The sequence below is a fragment of the Rhipicephalus microplus genome, unplaced genomic scaffold, assembly GCF_043290135.1.
Source record: "Rhipicephalus microplus isolate Deutch F79 unplaced genomic scaffold, USDA_Rmic scaffold_269, whole genome shotgun sequence".
NCBI lineage: Eukaryota > Metazoa > Arthropoda > Arachnida > Ixodida > Ixodidae > Rhipicephalus > Rhipicephalus microplus.
The window spans coordinates 111,512-126,225 of record NW_027464840.1 but is presented as its reverse complement, the minus strand read 5'-3'; the positions used below and the strand labels follow the sequence as shown (position 1 = coordinate 126,225).

At 42.9% G+C, this 14,714-nt stretch overlaps 1 protein-coding gene across 1 annotated transcript; it reads left to right on the top strand.

Moving 5' to 3' along the window:
* The first annotated feature begins 4,555 nt into the window (after positions 1-4,555).
* LOC119174341 (uncharacterized) lies at positions 4,556-13,978 on the top strand. Its single transcript, XM_037425205.2, has 3 exons — positions 4,556-4,713; positions 11,567-11,764; positions 13,337-13,978. Exons 1-3 carry the CDS (start codon positions 4,677-4,679, stop codon positions 13,645-13,647), a joined length of 546 nt encoding a protein of 181 aa, XP_037281102.2. The 5' UTR covers positions 4,556-4,676; the 3' UTR covers positions 13,648-13,978.
* The last annotated feature ends 736 nt before the right edge of the window (positions 13,979-14,714 follow it).

Sequence of the window (14,714 nt, the reverse complement as noted above, 5' to 3'; positions counted from 1 at the left end):
AACGGAAGGTGCCACTCCCACTGACCTTATGGAAGCACCTTGCAATTTGCATTATTGAAAAAAAAATGGCGCATCTTGCATTAAGTGGCAAGGGGTCTCTGCAGAGCTGGTGGGCACCTAGCTATAGTCTTGGCTTCAATAAGCTTTTTTATGTTTTCTTAGGTCAGTGGATACGTGCATCCTGACACTGCTGCTCGGAACGTTCACACTATCTCTTTCGTACACCAAGCTTCGTCAGCAAGCTTACCGAACGTTATTGATCGGGTATCGATTACTCATCACAGAGCAGCATCGAATCAACACCATTCCAATGGCTCATTTTATTGTAAGGCTAACAAGGTTAATTAGCTTAAATAAGCTAGCATAACTCGCATGTCCAAGCCTATCCTGGGCCTAATAAGTTAATGAAAACAGTTTGTGGTTAGCTTAAATTATTACTAATTAGCCTGTTCTTTGGTGTGGCTTGGCAAGATTTGTAAACCTCGACCTCACTAGATATATTAAGCATTGAGCTTGCCCTAATTAGGGTCAAGTATGTTTCTCACTGCATTACTATTGGGCTCAGCTATTGCACGATTAACATAGGCTTAATATATTAATCTTGGCTAAAGCTGACAGGTAGTATTATCAAATACTTCGAATTTTGAAAGCTGAACCAAACAATATAAACACTTAATCAGCGCTTACACGGCAACTGCAGAAGTGGCACCTAGCTTTTTTTTGTGTCTTCTGATGCACGCACCGTAGAAGGGAGCTAATGTTGAAAGCTGCAAACAAGTAGGCTGACTGGTATTGCTGCACAAGTCCATGGTCTTCAAAGTTTTACCGCGATAGCGTTAAAGAATTCGTGTCATAGAAATTCTGCCATCGGCGTCGGCCCGTTGGTTGTGAGCGAAAAATTGACCATGAACGAAAAAAACTTGTTACAGGTATCGCCGTGGGAGGCCGCCACTTGCCATGCGTGCGCACGTAATCACACTGAAAAGGGCGCTCATTTAAAATGGTGCTCAAGGTCACTAGGCGCGGGTGACGTAGTTTTTTTGCGCTGCCAACCCTTCCTGCTTCCCTTCTACCGCTTTAGTCGGCACAAGAGAAGAGAGAATGCTATAGCAGCATGCGATGAGCCTTCGTAAAAATATGTCTAAATAAATATGTCCATCTAGTGCAAAATATATCATGCCTCTCCAGAGGCGTTGACCAAGCAAACAACAAACGCTAGCTAATGTACTGCCATCTGTGAGGCATTGTGAGACTCTACATTGCCTCCGAGATTGTGAGCGCATGGCTTGTATCTTGAAGCCCTGCGACTTTTGCTTTAAATCAAAAATCTGTGCGTACCATTCGTGCGCGTGCGCTGGTACAATCTACTGTGTGTGTGTGTGTGTGTGTGTGTGTGTGTGTGTGTGTGTGTGTGTGTGTGTGTGTGTGTGTGTGTGTGTGTGTGTGTGTGTGTGTGTGTGTGTGTGTGTGTGTGTGTGTGTGTGTGTGTGTGTGTGTGTGTGTGTGTGTGTGTGTGTGTGTGTGTGTGTGTGTGTGTGTGTGTGTGTGTGTGTGTGTGTGTGTGTGTGTGTGTGTGTGTGTGTGTGTGTGTGTGTGTGTGTGCAACAAAACATTATAATAGGTATGCACATAGCGGTTGAAGGGCGCACAAGAGGCCGGATTTCACTATCGCGTTCAACTCCTAAAGATGAAGCTTAAGGGTCCCCGATTTTTTGACCATGATTGTATTTACAGTCAGGTGCGCGTTAAGAAACCCCAGATAATCGATGTTTCCTGAGCCCTCCACTATGGCGTACTTCCTACGTTGTTCTGCGACATTAATCGTCAATAATTATTATTGCGATAAATATTATATGGGCACTCTCGGCTGTATTTTGCCGCCGGTGTCGGCGTCAACCTCACTTACCTTGTATGTAAACGTATCTACATATATAAAAATGCAAGAAAGAGAAAAACCCAAAAAAAGACTCCATTGCACGGTCGAACTTGGGTCTTCTCGATAGTGAGTGTGAGGTGTTAACCACTGATCCACCAAGGAGCACTTCTTTCAACTTTCAAACAACAAGCTATTTATATCTATCACTTACCGCTGCCGGCGGGCATTCCGGAAGCAACTATCGTGTTTTCAGCATTACCAACAAGATCGCGCAAAGAGTGCGCGTCGCCGCGCGATGTCGCGACGCGTGGCGTACTCTCACGCGAACTTTGACCCGCTTAGAGGAGTTCAGCGACGCTCCCTCGCGCGCAGTTATCTCGCCGTGGGGAGGAGGGAGGCTCGTATGTCTTGGCGGGCTTCGAGCTTTACCTGGAATTACTCTGTTGTAGTTACCGGGCGCACAATGGTCACTGCAATCATTACAGTCTCCGTTTGCGAAAAGTGCCCGCTTTTCAGACACAGCTAAGTAGCAACTGAGACGCTTATTCGTGTGCATCTGTACCTGTAAGTACGTTTCATGCTTAACTTGTGCGTGAAAAACGCGGAGCACGTTCCTATCTGCTTTCCATTCTGCGCGTGACCTTCCAATTTGTTGCTATTGTGGTCATTGTTTCGCCTTTGCGGCAAAGCTGGGATTATTATTGTTATGTTACGTGGTCTTTACTCAAGTAAACAGCTGGGCCACTACAGTTATTGCATAACACACTGAACAAATAGGCGCAGGTGTTCGGGAGCATAGCATAAGTTGAAGAGGACAAAACGAGCGCGTATTGGTTTATGATGATAAACATTCCTGTTCACACTTTTTGCCGTTACCAAAAACTTACAGATCACCACTGTTAAAAATGTACAATCGGTAATAACACAGCTTTTTACGCTCAGTGTGACTGTGAACAAGTTAGAAAGGCTGCGAAAAGCAAGGCACCAGGTGCCCAATAAAAAGTGAAATTAGGTCAATAAAAGCAATTATTGTTTTATATTTTGTTTAAAACACTCTTCCTCCCTCAAAACAAGAGATGAATATAAAATTGTGTAATTTCAAAATTGGTTCATAACAAAATCATAATACACAAAATAAATACACAGAAACGTCGTCAAATATTTTTCTCTATAGTTCCTACCGCTCTCTCAGTTTATTTTGCCACAATCAGTTCTCTGTGATTTATGAAGCGATTTCTCTCAGTCACGTGTGCCACACAGGATACCATGCACATGGAATACAGGTATGTCCTACACATCTTTTAATGCCAGTAACAGCGAAAATAGACTGGAAATCTTGCCACGATATAAAATTAGGAAAGGGGCCGGTGTCATGGAAAGCTGGTACCGGCATCGTTGACGCGTTCGGTCATTGAAAATCCCTACTTGGAAGAATTTAAAGAAATGGCTATTCAAGTCGGTATCAAGTGTGGTGATGAAGTACTTTAGCACAGAGTGCCACCAGTGCTTAACTCTTGTTTCAAAAAAAGAACCTATACCGGCGTGATTCTGAGGTAGCGTGAATTGTCGTTCCAGTGCTGGTTATCAGTTTTTCATAACAATCTAATAAACATTAGTATATACAACATTATGATACATATGTACTGTTACGATCAATAAACCTCCGTAGTGCAATTTTGAGAGGAATAAAAAAGTTCACAAGTGTAATAATAATGAAAAAACTTTGCTCGTGGTATTGTTTGCTGGTATAATTCGGTTCGTGATTGATGAATTTTTTTGTCGAGCATTCTTTGTGAAAACATAAGTGTTGCTGTAGCAGTCACGCACTGACAAGTGAATTTCCAAGAAACGTTTTATCAGTTATCACAACATTCTAGCAAACCATTGTGTTATGTGTGGATATTTCAATTGCGTGCATACATTGTGTTTTGTCCCTTTTCGTGATGCATGAACGGATTTCCTTATTGAAAAACTAGGACATAGTGCGCAAGTGTTGTACTGTGAATCTCTTTATAGCCTTGCATTTGGTTTCTACATTGCGACAACTATTGCGCAAAAGAGGAGTACCCGGCGCCACTGACGCCAGCTAGAGGAGTAGCCATATGTGTATCCAGTATTAGCAACAACCTCTCCTGATATACATTTAAAAATTAAAGCAAGCTATAGCATTGCTCCATCCTGGATAACTGCGCCAATGACAGCTATTTATGACACGCACTTCATCGCAATAACCCTGTTGTTAGAGCACTATGGTGAGCGTTTACGTCACGTTGTACCACGAACTACCCTTCTGGCTCTAGTGTCGTCGACGCATCCGGTCAGCCCACAATTCAATCAACTACTTGACTTCCACAATGACATAAATTATGCTCGTAAAGCTTGGTTTAAAACAAAAAATTAAAAATCAAGACAACATAGGCAGCTATTTTTTGATTGCTTGGAAAAAGCTACACTCCCAGAATGCGGCAGATTTGCTGTAATTTTTTCCGGGGGGGGAGGGGAGAGTGGGGTCAATGTGACAAAACAGAGGCTGTTATTTCAGCTTCTTGATCTCTTTTTCTTTACGTCACTGCCTTATCAGGCCACTCTGAACAGAATTGTTCTCGCTATTGTTCTTGCGTCTTGACAAGCACCTGCTGTTCGCCAACAGAAAAACGAACCACGTACGTTACCGCATTGCATCGAAGAAATTTGCTGTCGTCGACTCTGCGATAAAAGCGAGCGCAATGCTCTGAATTCGGTCACCCTTGGTCGGAGATCATCTGTTTCTAGAAGACCGCACACTGAAGGAAGCCACAAAATGAAAGCTTTCATTGTTGTTTGCCTTCTTTCAACTGGTGAGTTGTGCAGCCGTACTGTCTCACTAGACTAACAAACCACTCCCAATGACCTCTTTTCATTTCATTTACACGCCTCAGGAATGTTTGTTAAGCAAAACGCCGGTTATTATTCCTCTAACACTTCATTTAATCTTTCCAAGTGTGTTAATTCATCTCGTGGCATCTATGACTACTCCCACAACAAGGTCAAGCTGCCCTCATTCTGACAGTAAATGTGGTCATAGCAAGAAACTTCCAAAGTTAATTCATTGTTTCTGAAATCTGAGGAGTATATCGGTAACTGCATCAGTCTTGTGAAAAAAGAGAGAACCAGAGGAAGCTGCCAGGTTAAACGTGACATTCGATCGGCATAAGATTAGCTTGAAAGTTACTCAATGCGTCGCTTATTACCGGTAAGTTTGGAGGTGCAGTTACTAGTAGTATCTGCATTGCACTATTTTATTCCTCCACTGCATGAGTCTAAAACAATCATGATCAATATGTAAATAATGAAGCGAAGTGAGGTTCAAGAACGTCTTTTTCAATATTTATTGCTTGCTAAATAGTTCAGCAAACACTATTTTCTTAAGTCATATAAAATTACAAGAAATATAGCATCCGCCGTCTCTCCTGCACATAGTACAGCCTGCAGGTCTCTACTACCATCCTTACACACAGTTTTCCACCACTTGCTCTGAGAGTGAAACATCCTTCTTTATCGCCTTTCAATTGCATATTTGCCAAAATAAAAATGAAGCTTTTGCGTTAAGCGACTCTCATGTAACGCCTATTTACAATGCCGGTGAATCAACTTTTTTTTTACTACAGGTCAACATTCGCAAAAACAACCTATACGAAAGTTATTTAGTAGTTTTTAGCCAGACTTGATGCTGCACTTATCATTAGCGAATTCTGTCTGAAATTGCACTGAGTGCCAACGAACAGCAACCTGCGTGAGCTCTGCCATTGAAATGTCACTTGTTTTTCGACAAATAGTTCCAGCAACACAAGCGCAACTATAGCCATACAGAATAAGACCAATAAGAAAAAGTAGAAGCCAACGATGATTTAAAGAAAAGAGAGTTGGCAATATTGCTTACGAGAAAACTGTTTCTTAAGCAGCTCTACATCAGAGTGTACAAGACCATTGTCTACGTGCACTGAAATGTCTTTTAAGTTCACTGGCCGACATGAAGGCAATGTCAGTTACATAGTTTCATTACGCTACACCGACATTCATATAAATTCTTTGTCTTCTATAATTTATAATATTTTTGTAAAAATTGTTTTTCGTGCCTAGAGATTTCACAAGAAATAGACTATGTAGATTCACTGTTTCTTTGTAGCCTGCTGAATTCACTCATTTTCGCCACATTTAGTCTCCTTCGGCATGGAGCACATGTCCTTTGGCCAATTCTACTATAATGGATAATAAATCCATGACTATTCGCTTACATGAAATGAAGGCTAATTTGTTAGCACGTATCCTGTCCAGAAAAAGGCCGAACTAATGTTGGCAAACCTAAACGAAAAACGACGATTCACGAGTCACGTAAACACCGTGAGCATAGGTGTGCAGACCACGGGATCGCGTGGCCGAAACATCAACGCTCTATCCAGCGACGGGACGCCTACTGTGGTGCGCATGCGTGACCCGTCGTATAAGTTGGCCATTAATGTCGCTCTCTCCGACGAGCTAGTAGCCGAAACGACACCTAGGTGTCGTTGTCTTCGTTTCATCGAATTTGTGTCGCTTTTCTTTTTAAACGACAAGCATTTCTTAGCGAACTTCGGTGACTTTGAGCGTATCTATCCATCTATTCATCTATTCATCCATCTATCTATCTATCTCTCTATCTATCTATCTATCTATCTATCTATCTATCTTGCCACCTACGACTTTTAGCTCTCCTGGCCGTTTTGATAATGGTATCAATGCCAAATTCGGTATGCCATAACATGACTGTATGAAGAACATATTTGACTATTTGATTGATTGATATGTGGGGTTTAACGTCCCAAAACCACTATATGATTATGAGAGACGCCGTAGTGGAGGGCTCCGGAAATTTCGACCACCTGGGGTTCTTTAACGTGCGCCCAAATCTGAGCACACGGGCCTACAACATTTCCGCCTCCATCGGAAATGCAGCCGCCGCAGCCAGGATTCAAACCCGTGACCTGCGGGTCAGTAGCCGAGTGCCTTATTCACTAGACCACCGCGGCGGGGCATATTTGACTATTTATTACATGAAAGTTATGAAATATATGTCATGAATGTCATTATTTACAATACATTATCCTGCAGCTCTTGCGGTGGTTTTGTTAACATGGCATGCTGCAGAACTTGTATGGTATGACATGATTGCATGGCGAACACAAGCGACAGACCCTGACGTGAAAATCATGACATGCGTGTCATGAAACAACATAACTACATGCCACACTCATGATGTGCCCGCGGCCGTTACACCGGTGTCACATATACCAATTTTCGTATTACGATATGTGTATGGATGACGAAAGTATGTGACTGGTGCAAACATGATAATCATTAGTTGCGTGCCATGTAACAACAAGTCTACATGCCACGCTCATGATGCGCTTTGCTAGCTTACCTTTTACCTAATTTCGTATTATGGGACATGAATAGATGACGAAAGTATGATACTGGTGGAAACATGATAAACATGAGATGTGTGTCATGTAACAACATGACTACATGATGCGCTCATGGACGTTTCGCTAGCTTCACATGTATTAAAGTCGGTATTACGTGACGCGAATGGACGACATAGGTAAATGACACATCGAAACATGATAATCACATGCGTGTCATCTAACAACATCACTACACGCCACAAATATGATACGCTCACGGCCGTTTTACTAGCTTCACATATGCCAAGTTTGGTATTACGTGACGCCGATGGATGGTGAAAGTATCCGATTAGTGCAAAGGTGATAATCATGAGAAGCGTGTCATGTGAGAACATTACTTCATGCCACAGTCAAGGCGCCAATTCATTTCGTCTTGAAGTGGTGCGAGTGCTCATCGGCGTTCGTTTCGTCGCGTCACGCCAGCGTTGCCACGCCAGGTGCCGGCGCACACCAAGCTGCGTTGCTTTGACGCATGCGCGTTTTAGCGTGTCCGGTGTCCCTCCATCATGGAAAGAGGGAGACGCAGTGTTGTCTGGGTAACGCATTGGCGTGAAATGCTGCATGTCGCATTTCGCGCTGGTTGCCGTCGGGCCGCGCTGTCGGATTGTGGTCGCGCCTGGCATCAGACTATAGAGTGCTCACGTTTTGCTAACGTAGCGTCGCTATGCCCTGCGTGCGCCCACGTCAACGCTACATTGGAGTATATTGCTTTCTTAATGATGCGCTCGCGGCCGTTTTGCTAGCTCCACATATACAAAATATAGTGTTGCGTGATGTCAATGGTTACGAAATACATGACTGGTGCAAACATGATAATCCTGCCACGCGTTTCATGTAAGAACATAACAACATACCACGCTCATAGTGTGCTCGCGGCCGTTTCGCTAGCTTCACAAATACTTAATTTGGTATCACGCGACGTCAATAGATGACGAAGGTAAACTACACATCCAAACATAATAATCATGACACGGAAGTCATGTACGGCATCACTTACCTCCACCTCGTAACGTTGTGCTGATTTTAAAGTAACATATCAACACTTTTCATTCGTGCCTCGCATATCATCGATTTCCTATGTACGTGGCATCTGCCAATTTCTTTTAACGTACGCTCTTAAATTATAGGTAGTAGTAATGGCTAACTTTGGAGTAGCAGTAGTTTGTCACGTATGTTGGAACCCTGGTAGTAAGTGCAGTTAGTAACGGCGAGGGTGTCAACGGTTACCACCTTTGTCGTTACTAGTGATAAGTAGTAACTTTGGAGGGTTTTAAAAAGAAGAGTACTACTACCGTACTCCTTTTGCCACATAATTTCGCCATTGTTAATAATGGTTAATTAATGTTTAGTAAACTATTTTGTGTAATTTTGCATGGTATGCCGTAAACGCGAACGAACAGTGTGTTTAAAAAAAGTGGTTAATGATTTAGAGTATTCCGCACTCTACTATGGGAGAGCTTAAAGCCGTCCCGTGGGCCTTACAGTAGTACATGTGTTTAGAAAAAAGTGGTTAATAATTTTGAGTACTTAGTACTCTACTATAAGAGAGCACAAAGCCGTCCCTAACTTAAATCGATATCACAGACCCACTAATTTTCCCTTTCGCCGTGAGATGTACACTACATACGGTACTTAGCCAATGACTCGCACTATATATATAGCCTCTACTTTAAGTACATGTCTGGCACAAGTAGCACTTGTGTTTCAGGATGAGTTACAAAAAACTAGAGCCTATGGCACTATAGCAAAGTACCTGATTATGCACGTTTAAAGATGAAGGAAAAGACTTTTAATAAACCATACTTACAAAAATGATGGTTCGCATCAACGGATTATAATAGTGCCGCAAGGAAGCATTATCCATAGTGGTTGAAACAAGGTTCCGAATGCATTGACATAATCTCAGTGCTGAAGATTTCGCTGCGCAAATAAATGAATGGTTAGAGGGTAATAATAGTTTCTGTGGTTTTATGTGCCAAAATCACAATATTATTATGAGACACGAGATAAGGACTCCGGATTAATATTGACCGTCTCGTTATTTCTGGTCCACCTGTTAGGTCAGTTTCCTCTAATTTAATACGTTTGTTGTAATTGCCTATTACAACGCATGCAGCCCTTGCTCATGGTCCATTAACTCACTTCTCCGTTTTCATAATGGAATAATGACGCTTACATAATCTGGTTGCGTAATTTAAAATTATTGTTGTTATATCCATAAATATCTAACGCGTAATTATTTCGTTTAAGTTGATACGGCAAGATGATTTCTCACGTAGATCATTAGAATAAGTATCACTTAATATTTTAGATTAGATAGTTCACGGCCGGGTAGCAAAATGGCAGTAACCGTGCAAGAAAGTAAGTAAAGGCTTCAGTTACAACTTGTTTCATTCCAGTTACTTACTGTTTACTAACGTAGGCAGTAAACAGGTAGAAAATAGTTAGTAATGGTGGCTGGTTTAGTAGCTGTTTATTAACGTAGGTGGTAAACAGAATTCATAAGATTTCTAACAGTCCAAGAAAGATGGCGAGCGTTGCATTTACTACCTATTTGCTTGCAGTTGCTGCCTTTTTACTTGCGAATTTTGTTTTTAAGCAAGGTAATATACCGTTGGCTGACGCGTGCGCTACCGCTATTATTGATATGCCAAGCCTCACTCATCAAACACGTTTCTGCATTCCTTATTGCGGTACTAAACTGCGCATTGACTGAATAGGTGACCAGTAAAAGAGCGAGGAATTGCGGGAAGTGCCGTCTGCTACCGGCTTCCGGTTCGAGAAGAGTAAGCGACGGCGAATCGCCGCAAGCCGCAAGCCTCAGATTATTCGGGATACGCGAGCGTCGTCACCCGTTTATCTGCTTCACGATAAACCATGGTCGGTTGTTCAGCCGTTGGCTGCGTCAACTCGAGTGTGAAAGACAAACGGCGTGTAACGATTCCAATAGAACGAAGAAAAAAAATGACGTAGGCCGCGGAGAGCCACAGTGACACGTAGCCTTTGAATACGGAAAGTTGAAGCCACAGTGTTTGAAAACCAATTTATCACATATACGTGTGTATTCTGCACTAAAAAAAAGCTTACGCATGAATTTGCTGCGAATATTATATTAAGAAATAAATTTTCGGGCCAATGCATAGCGAATACAATATGGGAAGGCGCGGGTGAAATCGACTTGTCATACGAGATGGGTGCCGGCCATTGTACTCGTATACATGACAAAATAGCAAAAGCTTCACTCAAGAGTAAATTTACACGAAGCACTGGACGAGTGCATTTGCGTTATCTCGGTCAAACTGTGTGCCAGGATGGCACCCAAACGAACAAGTGCGTTAAAAAAAGCGCAGGATTTCGATTATTCAGCGCCGTCTACGTCTGACTGTATTGTTTCTGTGCCGCCGTGCCGCGCCGCTTGATCAAAATACCGTTTAAATGAGCATCTGACTTCGACTAAGAAATACTTCTTATAGCGCGCTGAAGGCTAGAAAAAAATATATCTCAATGCCCTCAATAAGTTTGGCGCTTCATGCCGACCGACTGACGAAGTCGGCCGAAGCAGCGATCCCGAAATGAACTGTGAGCACACTGCTACAGTCATCCCTATCCGCTGAGATCTTTAAAATGGTTATTTTTTATCAGCAGTAACGTATCATAAAATGAAAACTGTTTTCTGCATCGACTGATCTGCTAGCTGAACTGACAGCACCCTTGAGCAGCATAAAAGCATTGCAGACCATTTTAATGCGATGAAAAAATTTCCTTGTGGTTCAGGGCTTTCGTAGCTTGTCATCGTCACAGTCACAGATATCAAAAATAAAAAACCAACTACTAAAGCACGGACATTGCACGGAAAGGTGTTTTTTTTTTTTTAAGGAGCTGTACAAAAATGCGCGCGTGCCGCTGCTAGCCCGCGTAGTGCGTCGAAGCGGAAGCTGTTGTATCCCAAAGTTCCCTGCGATGGCCTATATTACCGGTCAACTATTCTGGCAATAGCTTACTCTCTCGACAATGTAGTAAAAGATTACTAGGTGAGCATCCAGTTTGTGATGTCTTACGTTCCAATAACCTCGTAATAAAAAAAAACGACGGAAGTTTTTGTTTTTTACACCCTGTGCATTTATTATTTCGTATCTAACATGATAACACCCAGTTTTCTTCATTGTACTGTATTTTCAAATTTGTTGTTCCATTTGTGTTTTGTCAACAGCCGCACTGACGAGTGCCGCAAGAACTCGTCGTCTGGGAAGTGACGTGGGTGCAACTGGCGGAATAAGCGCTAACGTGTATGCCGGCGTCGATAGAGTTGGTCCTAGTGGATTCCCAGGAGGGACCTTTTCGATCGGAGGGAACCTAGGAGCACACCTCGGTGGCCGTGCCGGTCTAGGAGTAAGCAACTACGGCTATGGTAAGACTAGCTTTTCACTCGTTTTCGCAATTTAATGACCCTTGTTTACGGACAGACAACTTTAATGTGCATTCATGGGGGAACTAGTCGCCAGATACTGTGCCAGGATTGCCAATCCTTCTCGGGTGAGGTAGTGCTTTACCAGCAGAGGTCACCGGGGAGACCATTGACCACCGCCGTGGAGTGGAGCGCATTCGGAAAGCATTCTCACATCATGACTGGTAGTTTGCCACTGTCCCTCCATAAAAACGTATATAACTGCTGCATCTTACCGGTGCTTACCTACGAAGCAGAAACCAGTATTACAAGGAGGGTTCAACTTAGGTTGAGGACGACACAGCGAGCATCGGAAATAAAATAATAGGTGTGACCCTAAACAACAAGCACTGAGCAGAATGTATCAGGGAACAAACGGGTGTTAAGGGCGTCATGCATAATCGAAATAAATAGGAAAAATGGTCATGGGCAAGACACGAAGCATGAAGGCAAGATAACCACTGGTCATTAAGGGTAACTAACTGGATTCCAAGAGAAAGCAAGGGGTCGGAGGGGAGACAGAAAGTTATGTGGGCAGATGAGATTAGGAAGTTTGAGGGTATAAAGTCGTTGCAGCAAGCACAGGACAGAGTTGACTGGCGGAAGGCTTTCGCCCTGGAGTGTGCGTGGTCGGGATAATGATGATGACCTTTGTTGTATGTTTTTGTTATGGCTAAAAACAGTGTGATAAACTCTGGTGTATTACGTACCATAACAACGATAGTATTACAAGCCACACCATAATATAGTAATCCGGGTGAACTTGTAGTTGAGAGTTCCGGATGATTTTGACCATCTGTTTTTTTTTTTTTTACGAGCGTGGACAGCGCACTGCCCATGGGCCTCTAGCACTTTGACTCTATTGATGTACCATATTGTGAGGCTTACTTGTGAGACTTTCTACCCCTGTATATCTTACGTGCCGCTTGACACTAACACTAGGCACAAATTGTAACACATTCTTGACGCAGCGCTTTCGGTTCCGTTACGCAAGGGCATATTTACACATTACTAGCTTCCACCACATACCTGCATATATAAGTGCTACGTACTATGGCCATCTCAATTTTGAAAAAAATAATTTTAAAAAAATTGCACTACGCATTTTCTTATCAATCCGTATATTATGATGCATGAACTGCAGACTGGATCCAGAAGCAGTTCAAAAGTATGAGAATTAGATAAATCTGTGTCCCATAGACAGTAGCGCCAGAGTTTCCTCTAGTATATATTAGAAAACTTTATGGTTGTAGTTACCAGGCTCACAAAGTCACTGCACCAGATGTATACAGTCTGCGTTTGCAAAAAAAGGGCACGCTTTTCTAACAGAGCGAATAAGCAACGAGAACGCTTATTCGCGTTTATATGTACCTGTGAGTATGTTTCGTGCGTTATTTGTGCATGAGAAACGTGGGGAAGGTTTTAATCTGCTCGTATTTCCTCACGTGACCTTCGAATTTGTTGCTGTCATGCTCATTGGTTCGCCTTTGCTGCAAAGCTGTGACTTTTTTTTTCTCTGTTTCTTCCTTAACGAAGGTTACGAACCATTTGGCTATCCATATGGCGGATACGGTGGATATGGCGGGTATGGTGGATATGGCGGATACGGTGGATACGGTGGATATGGCGGATATGGAGGATACGGCGGATATGGAGGATACGGCGGATATGGAGGATACGGAGGATATGATGGGGGATATGGCTCTGGTTACCCCGGCTATGGCTACTACGGTGTATACGGCCAACCCAGTGGCTACTCAACCCGTCCCCAAGGCTCCGGTGCCAGCAATGGTGGTAGCTCCGGTTACACCAGTGCCAGTTCTACAAGTGGTGGCGCATCTGCGTAGGAATTATATTTCGGCTGTCTACTCGATTCAAGTCTGAGAAAAGTGCCCCCACTTTCTAGCCATTTTCGAAGGTGGCGATGGTTACCCAAATGAGCAAGATGAACACCAATTTGTTCACAACCACATTAGCTCTATAGGAAGCGATGACATGAAGAAAACTGCGTTAGTTCATTAAAACTAGGAAACAAACCCCATGAAGTTTATATTGTTAAGCCTTCTACTGATATTTTGCACAGCATGGACATGCCTGCATTGTATGGGTATAAAGTGGTATTCCTAAAAGAATGCAAATATATTGAATAAAGATGTTCAGGGGTGCACCAAGAGATAATTTGGATTTATGTTTGATATTCACACGTACGTAAATGCGCATGCAATATACAATGTTAATGTACTATTACACTGGGTTCTCGTTGCCCTAAAAAACCATTAAAAGTTCTTGCCCTATCCGGAGAATGGGCAAAAGAGGAGCTTGGCGTGTGCGTGCAAGACCTCCAACTTTTCTTTATTTCCGCCTTTTTATTTCTTTATTCCGCTCCCCCTTTCTCAATTTCTTTCTTTTCTGGTCTATCCTTTCTTTTTCTTTTTTCTTTATTCTTTATTTCTCATTGCATTGCGAAGTGCTTCCTTTAAGTGTTTCCTTTTAAAGGTGCCCTGCCGCACGTTTTGAGCAAGGCATGGTCAGAAAAAGCTGCCGGTAGGTAGTAGGGGCTCCCGAGAACACGCGTTCAAGATGTTATAGCGCAGCACAGGCTCTGAGATTCACAATGAATTATCAAAGTCAGCTAAAAATTGCTCTTTTTCTCACGACAAATGAGGGAAGACACTCAAACGTCACACGTAGAAGGCATATATTATACTTTGGGTGATTAGAACATGGCGCCCTTGGTCGTAACAGTAGTCACCGCGGAAGGCCGCGACTTGTCCACGCGTGGGCAGGCGATCAAACTAAAAAAGCCACTTATTCGCAGAAAAAAAAACAAAGCAGTGCTCATGGTCCCGAGGTGCGTGTGACGTAATTTTTTTGCCCATGGTATTTCTCCCTGCTTAGCTTCCAGAGCTGTCGT